Raw genomic sequence first — 8,643 nt, forward strand, 5'->3', positions numbered from 1 at the left:
AACTCACTTTACTTAACACGTAGGTTAATGTTTAAATTTTAAAAATCATTTGGATTCAGTACAAAACAGTCAGCAATTTTGACTAAGGGTTTATTAACAAGCCTACTTACACGTCTGTACTATGGGCTAACCTTATAAATACATACCGTATTAAGTCATGCTATATGATTTGAGACACTGCTCATGAATTGGTTAGCCAGTAACTAGTTACTTGGACACCTGTCCATCACACCAATATGTGGGCCTTCCCCAAACTGTTGCCACAATTTGTACAACGGTATACGATGTCTTTGTATGCTGTAGCATTACAATTTCTCTTCACTGGAATTAAGGGCGCTGAGTCCAAGCCTGTTCCATCATTGAACACCTCTGGGATGAACTGGAACGCCGACTGCACCCCAGGCCTCCTTGCCTGACATCAGTGCCTGACCTCTCTAATACTCTTGTGGCTAAATGATCACAAATCCCCACAGCCACGCTCCGAAATCTAGTGAAAAACCTTCCTAGAAATCATGAACATTTTAAAGATCACTATAGAAACCATGTTGCAACCATTTGTATAACATCATCTTAATGGGTTATTTTATTTGTATACCATATATGCAATCCAATTTCCTGTATCACCATTGCACCATCCTTCCTACCTTTGTCCTGGTGCAGTGTCCTCTACAGCTAGCGGAGGGACAAACTGGCACACTAATGCAGATTTGGGGCGGAGTGAGAGTGAAGCGGATGGAGACGTGACACCAACATCCCAAAAGTCCTTCGCTGGAGCGTACAGTCCAACTCGCAGCAGGTAAAGGATAATTTTCCTCAGCTAATGCCGATATAGTTTCTATTAGCATGCTCCTCTGTGCATTATGCCTTGTGAAAATTCTTGGAGAAGTAAGACAGAATGCCTAACAAAGCATTCCAAGAACAGCAAGGTTTAGGGGGGAAGTGTTTGAGATTAGGTGTTTCAGCAAGAGTATGGTTGTTACATAGTAACAACCATACTCTCATACATAGTAACCATACAAGGTATGGTTGTTACATAGTGTTGGGGATCAGGTGTTTGGGTTTCAGCAATGGTTTGCAGTTGGTGGGTAGTGTTAGGGACTCGATGTTTGGATTTCAGCAAGGGTTTTAGGTTGGTGGGTAGTGGTACTGGTCGAGTGTTTAGGATTCAGTGAGGGTTAGGGGTTGATGAGTAGTGGTACTGGTTGGGTGTTTGGGTTCTAGCAAGATTTGGGGTTGGATTGTAATGGTACTTGTTGGGTGTTTGGGTTTCAGAGCGGGTTTGGGTTAAGTAGGTAGGTAGAATTAGGAGTTGGTGTGTTGGTTTACATGAGCAATAGGGGTTGGTGTGTAGTGGTACTGGTTGTATGTTTGGGTTTCAGTGAGGGTTTGGGATAGGTAGGTAAGTGGTGTTCAGGGTTGGTGTTTTGGTTTCAGCAATGGTTTGGGGTTGGTGTCTAGGTAGTGTTGAGGGTGGGATAGGTAGGTAGTGTTAGGGATTAGTGTGTAGTGGTACTGGTTTGGCGTTTGTGTTTCAGTGAAGGTTGGGATAAGTAGCTAGGTAGTGCTAGGGGTCGAGTGTTTTGGTTTCAGCTAGGGTTGACATGTAGTAGTACTGGTTGAGTGTTTAGGTTTCATTGAGAATTTGGAGTTGGCGTGTAGTGATACTGGTTGGGTGTTTGGGTTTCAGCGAGGGCTAGGGGTTGGTGGATAGTGGTACTGGTCATGTGTTTGGGTTTCAGTGAGGGTTTGGGGTTGGTGTGTAGTGGTACTGGTTGGGTGTTTGTGTTTCATTGAGGATTTGGGATAGGTAGGTAGGTAGCGTTAGGAGTTGGTGTTTTGGTTTACATGAGCAATAGGGGTTGGTGTGTAGTGGTACTGGTTGGATGTTTGTGTTTCAGTGAGGGTTTGGGATAGGTAGGTAGGTAGTGTTCGTGGTTGGTGTTTTGGTTTCAGTAAGGCTTAGGGGTTGGTGTGTAGTGGTACTGTTCGGGTGTTTGCTTCTCAGCAAGGGTTTGGGGTTGGTGTGTAGTGGTACTGTTCGGGTCTTTGGGTTTTAGTGAGGATTTGGGATTGGTGTGTAGTGGTACTGGTTGGGGGTTTGTTTCTCAGCAAGGGTTTGGGGTTGGTGTGTAGTGGTACTGGTTAGGTGTTTGGTTTCAGTGAGAATTTGGGATAGGTAGGTAAGTAGTGTTTGGGGTTAGTGTTTTAGTTTCAGCAAGGGTTTTCGGTTGGTGTGTAGTGGTACTGTTCGGGTCTTTGGGTTTCAGTGAGGATTTGCGATTGGTGTGTTGTGGTATTGGTCGGGTGTTTGGGTTTCAGCAAGGGGTAACGAGCAAGTTTTGTGTTTGCCAATGTGTTAGGTTTCCTGCTGAATGCAGTCCGTCCAGGCGTGCCGATTCTCTCCCACACACTTCTGACTGTGGTGAGGTGTTCAGCACCGATACAGACCATTAGAAGAAGCACAACAAGACCGGTATGATCCAAACCAACTTCATTCACAGCATAATCATTTCTTCTACATGCAGTGATTTACATCTGATTTTGATGTGTTTGTTTTTTTTTGTTTTTTACAGTGTACACAGATGCTGCAGTTTATATTGCAATGTATTTTGCTTTTTTTAATTTTATTATTATTTATTGGAGGACCAAATCGCTACAACAGCAGCACAGCACACATGGGGGGCGAATCGTCTTCGCCTGTTTCCTGGAAAACGCAGAAAAAGGATTTTTTTTTTTTTTATTGTGCCTTGGAACGAAAAGTTCAGTCAGAGAGTTTTTAATCAGAGCGTGATCAAATGGTGATAAAATATTATGTGACAAAAAGTTGGAAGGGTTCATTTTTAAAACTCTATCTAATCCAAATTTGTTCAGCGGTATCGGTCCTAATCCACTGACGCTCATGCTATTTCGTATATTGAACTGAGACTGTAGTAAGCCACACCTCTTTTTTTTTTTTTTTTTTTTTTTTTAAATTGGTTTTGTTGCCTAGTAACAATCATTTCTAAACCAAGGCTGCTGGCAGCCAGACAAAAGAAAAAGTGAATGAAAGATAATAGCTGTGTCTCAAATTTGGAGTTTTGTTTTGTTTTTGTTTTTTTGATAATTTTTTTTATTGTGAGCTCTGTGATAGGTTAATATGCAGATGATGTACTAAAACTGCCAGGAAAGGAAGTATGCTCCACAGTATATAGCAGAAGGGAGCAGAGAAATTAGAGGGCTTTAAAATGGCTGACAACACACTGAGCAAGATTGTTGCAACAAAAACAGATAAAAAAAAAAAATTAAGAGGGAAGATTTTTGGCCAGCCATTTAAAAAAAATAAAACTAAAAAATTTCCCTGGAGGCTCAATGATCTATTTGCGTTTAGCACTAAATGTTAGCGTTCGTTTACTTTATTGTACAAACACCCAGGTATTAGATAGTCCAGAACAAAAGTGTATAGTGTGAGAATAGACTGCACAGAACTTAAGAATGAGCCTGTAATGAAATCATCAACAATTTTCTGATTTTTTTTTTACTAAATGATGCTGAAACAAACAAGAATTTCTATCCTGATTAGCGAATCTCGTGAAAACATATTTGTCTGAACACCGATTTACGATTCAGAAGTCGTCTTAGTACGGGGCTAAAGTGTGTACAGGTCAAAATAGACACGTGCTGAACTTATATTATGATCACCATTATGGGTTATGGGATTGCCTTGCAAAGGTCCTCAGAACACATGGGCTACTTAGGCAGACCCACTAGGGACCTCCCAGGGATAGCGTTCATGAAAAACAAACACCGTCCTTGGTGATTATTACAGCATGTCATATAACGATTCTCGGTGCAGAGATTTTGTGTTTTTGGTGAAAATAATGAAATCTAGCCATATTAAATCAAGCTGCCTTTTTACACTCTGTGTTTTAGTCCTATAGCACTGTTTTTTTTGTTGTTTGTTTTTTTAGATGAATGAATGTTACGATGTCAGGAGAATTAGTAATGTCCTCTGACTGTCTGTACAAAAGCAAACTGATGTCTGGAAGAAAAAAAAAAAAACAAAACAAAAAGAAAACGGACAGACAAACATGAAAACGGTCCAACGCTTCTGAGTGCACAAGCGAATACTGAGTTCTTAAACACTATGTAATATAATGTAATGTAATATAGTTCTTCGTAGTACTCAAACTAGGAACGTTTTAAAAATCGGACTCGTTTCTAATGACCGATAAAAGACGAAGCAGCGCTTGGTTGTGCACTCAGACATTCAGACCCTAAATGAGCAAATTAAAAAAATATATAAAAAAAAAAATTTCATTAAGAAGTGAAGCTTGTTCTCTTCTTAAACTTGCACACAATAAGGGGTGGAAAAAAATAAATAAAGACTCTTTGATGTTTGAAACCTGAATCTGTGACAATGTTCTTTAGCAGGAAGTGCATTACAAAACCGTGAATTAATGGAAAATTACACTCCCCCCCCCCCCCCCCCATCAGGAAGAAAAAAAAAAAAAGTTTCAGTGTTTTAAAATGATTTTAGTGTCTTTATTAAGGAAAGCATATAATGCAAAAATGACCTGGATGGAAGAAATTTGGTATTCACACGTTCGTATCCTACTCGTGCTCCCGAGCGTGGGAGAACTCACACATAGGTACGCTAACTAACGTAAACCTCGACTTCAAATCATATCGCTAGCACGGATCACTGCACTTTCATATCTGGGACATGCTGTCGAGTTTAAATCGCTTATTTTTATTACGTTTACAGTATCTAGCCGACGCCCTTTTCCAGAGCGACTTACAGAAATGCTTCGGAGTCTCGATTATAAATAAATAAATAAATAAATAAATAAATAAATAAATAAAACACCTTCATGCTAGATCACTAGGTCGGGGATTAAAGAGTACCATCGAGAATATTCTATGAAAACCAGCCGTTTCATTTTATTGGCATTTATTAAAAAAAATTTTTTTTTTATAAATGAAAGAACGCGAGCCGACACAAACCTGTAAATTAAGAGAAATAAAACTATTCATTCGACTACAACAAATGAAACGGCGCCGTATAAACCGAGGACAGGCCGGTCTGTCTGTGCGTAGCCGTAAACAAACGCCTCAGCTGATGGAATATTTAATCACTCGCTTATTATTATTATTATTATTATTATTATTATTATTATCCTTTAATATTTTCATTGGCATGGAAGTGAGTCAAAATAACTTCCACTTCACACTGAGTGTTCATTTCATGCTCCCAACTGGCTGCGCACTTTACCATTTATGGAGTTTTGTGGGCGTCACTAAATGCAAACGAGCCGTGTCGGGAACGTCCTTTGCACTCGACAGGTGATCGATCCCGTATACGTACGCGGATATGAAGAAAATCGGCCTTTCGGAAAATTGTGTACGTTTTGAATTCTTATGCAAACATTTACACACAACTTTACTACAAAGATTCGTTAATGAGGCCCAAGGACAGGAGTGTGAGATGTGGCTCGACACTTAGCAGACCACATGAAGTTGATTATTTTCCAATAACAGCACATCCCAAAGTGTGCTCTTTATTCCTCTTATACCACAATAATCTGCCTAGAAGCACAATTTATCTTTACTAAAGAAGAACAAGTTGTACTAATTCTATGCTACAGAAAATGAATCGGAATTAATCAACAGCTTCTGACCGATCGGATTAGAGAATTCAATGGCCCGGTGATATAATAGATAAGATCGAGAACTAAGTGGTAATAATATTGATTGATTGAAGCAACTTTTAATACAAATAATAAATAAAGCAACGGTGAAAAAGCAATAAAGTGGAAAGAAATGCACTTATTTGTATTTTTCATTGTTAATTACTTTATTGATAATGTGACTTTTTGCGAAATTTTCTCCTAATTATTTTTGCCAAAAGGTCTAGCAGAAACTGTAAAAAAAAAAAAAAAAAAAATTACTTTTATAATATCTAAAATAATATAACAGTGCTGTATTTTCCAATATTTGTGGTTGTGTTATTTCCATCTTACGGCCACAGACAGTGATGTAGCTGTGTTTAACAGGAATAAAGTCGGAATAAAGGACCGGTTCATACAGAAATTCAATCTTTACCCCAAACACACCTCCTTTAGTTTTGCACAGAAGCTACAAGGCTAATGTCCTAGTGTCCTGTATCTTACTTTACAAGCACAAATTTCACAAAATCATTTTAAAACACGATGAAACGCGCGAAAAACAAAAAAAACAACAACAAAAAAAAAGGGTGTGTTTTTGTTCGGTTTAAAGAAAAGCGGTGGAATGTCCCTGTAATGTTAATCCTTGCTGATCGCTCCGTGCTGGAAAACATGGACCTTTTGATATTTTTTTAATCTGAATGTATCACCATGGCATTGTGTTTCTCTGTACCGTCGTCGTGTGTCGTGTCGAAACGCATGTGCTGTACAAATGCTGAGCTTAAAAACGCAGATTCATGTTTTTTGTTTGTTTGTTTGTTTGAAACGCAAACATCTGAATGTTTATTCCATCCGCTTTTCGTCGTCATGGCTACACGTGCGGCGATCGTGTCGCTTTTTATCCGAAACGAACAAAATAAAAGAAACGGCCCAGGTTTTGCTTGACTGATGGGTTGTGAATAAAACAAGTTGTGTGTGTGTGTGTGTGTGTGTTTGTAATATTTCGACTAGTTCAATCAAGCTTACATTAGCGAGCTTAATTGTGAATTTTATTTAACGGAGTAGAGTACTTATGTAACAACAGAATACTGCTAAATACGCAACTTAATTTCCCTTTCACGTAATGTTAAGGTTAGCAACTTCATAAATATGTAAGCTAGCAAGCCATAGAATACTTCTCTACATCATCATCATCGTAATGGCTACTAATTTGAATCTTACACTAAAAAAAATGAACCATGGATTAAATTTAAAAGCATGCAGTTCAACTGGGGGAAAAAAAAGAAGGTTTCTATACGCGAGTAAAACCAAAAAAAAAAAATGACCTACAACAATTAGACAAAGCATATTCAGTGTTATCAAATATCTTAAGAATTTCATTGGTAATGCGTGGAAGACTTGTTTACACCCTGTACTAATCACAGAATAACAGTACCACTCAAATATCGCAGCGTTTAATTCCCCCCCCGAGTACAAAATAAACTTTTACCTAACTTTAATGCTTGCTAGCAACCTCGCCGACTAGCCAAAGGGTGCGTCTCAATCAGCTCCCTCGGTCAGTCATCAGGGCACTGATCAGGGACTCGGCCATTTTAAGGGCTGTCCAGTGCACTAGAACGTCCGCTCTCTAAAAAAATCCCACGATGCACTGCAAAAACCAGGGAGCGTCCACGCTCACGATGTTCCCGTACTGAAAATGACGCTATGTTTTCCGAAGCCTCTCAGCTCGGAAAAAAAAACAAAAAAAAAAAACAACGACAAAAAAAAACGATGGCCGAACTCCGATAACTTCATCTTCGAAGGTAAGAAACTTGTCATTGTTGTAGCTCGCAAATGATGACTTACGTTGGCGATTGTTCACTTTTATGTGACGTTCTATATTACGGTTGGTTTGACAATTACAGTATGATGACGGAAACGCACGTATAATGTCGAAACATAATATCAGAAAGATATCGGTCCTGTCTGAGGTTGAGAAATGCCAGTGGTGACGTTTTACAAAAACAAAAACGGTAACTAGCGTCAAGGAAGAGCCAGAAAAGCAAATCGCTATCAGCCAGGAGGTTTCGTTTTCAGTACTAATCGGATTGGGTTAAAATTACGGTCACATGGTGCTCTGGGAAAGCCCTAAGCACATGACATTTTTAGAGAAATTTACCCCTTAATACCTATAATTTACCTATTTTTATACAACAATTCTTTCCGTTCCACTAATTTGATCGGACCGGTGTCGGTCCAAGAGTGCGGAGATTTATTATATCATCTCGGAGACATTTCACTCTGTGCATCGCTGCGCTGGGCTGTATTACCTACGTAAAAACTCCAATGCTAGCAATACTCCATTACCGTTTATTGAAACCGTCCCTACACTCACTGTACTACGAGTCTGTGAGTCAGTCGGTCTGTGCGTTGCTATGGCAACATGAAGTTCTAGATCTTGCTTTGGCTTTTTTGGGAACTATTTTTGTCGACGGAGCAAAAATAAACAGGATACTTAGACGTCTGAAATACGGAAGCCCCAAGAGGCCGGACGTTTACGATGGTGATGGTGCGAACGTCCAGGCGACACCGGTCCCGTTGGCGAGGCGCGAGAGTTTCTGCTGATAAAAGTTATATTGTGAGAAAACAGCTTTTTTTTTTAACGTTTAGATCACGAGAAAATAAGAAAGAAAATAACGCATGGCCTCTTTAAGGCTTCCGTACTAAATGATTTTCTCGTTTACAGAACTGAAGCAATAACACACTTGCAGTCGTGACTACCTACCTACAGCCGATCCGATATTCAGTACAACATTCAGTAGAAGATTGCTCGACTATCTAACGCGGGTTAGCACGTTCGCCTCACACCTCCAGAGTTGGGGGTTCGATTCCCGCCGTGGCCCTGTGTGTGCGGAGTTTGCATGTTCTCCCCGTGCTCTGGGGGTTTCCTCCGGGTACTCCGGTTTCCTCCCCCAGTCCAAAGACATGCATGGTAGGCTGATTGGCATGTCTAAAGTGTCCG

General features: G+C 39.8%; 1 protein-coding gene across 3 annotated transcripts in view; it reads left to right on the forward strand.

The window, feature by feature from the left end:
* Positions 1 to 4,291, forward strand: part of frmd4bb (FERM domain containing 4Bb) — a 31,780-nt gene extending 27,489 nt beyond the window's left edge. For 2 of the 3 annotated variants that reach the window (XM_053642801.1, XM_053642800.1), the window contains 2 exons: positions 661 to 796; positions 2,361 to 4,291. In XM_053642801.1, coding sequence (XP_053498776.1) covers positions 661 to 796; positions 2,361 to 2,454 — 230 coding nt within the window. In that variant the 3' untranslated portion in view covers positions 2,455 to 4,291. The remainder of the gene's footprint in view (positions 1 to 660; positions 797 to 2,360) is intronic. The other variant, XM_053642799.1, reaches the window with a different exon arrangement.
* The last annotated feature ends 4,352 nt before the right edge of the window (positions 4,292 to 8,643 follow it).

This window comes from Ictalurus furcatus, chromosome 15 (genome assembly GCF_023375685.1).
Source record: "Ictalurus furcatus strain D&B chromosome 15, Billie_1.0, whole genome shotgun sequence".
Lineage (NCBI taxonomy): Eukaryota > Metazoa > Chordata > Actinopteri > Siluriformes > Ictaluridae > Ictalurus > Ictalurus furcatus.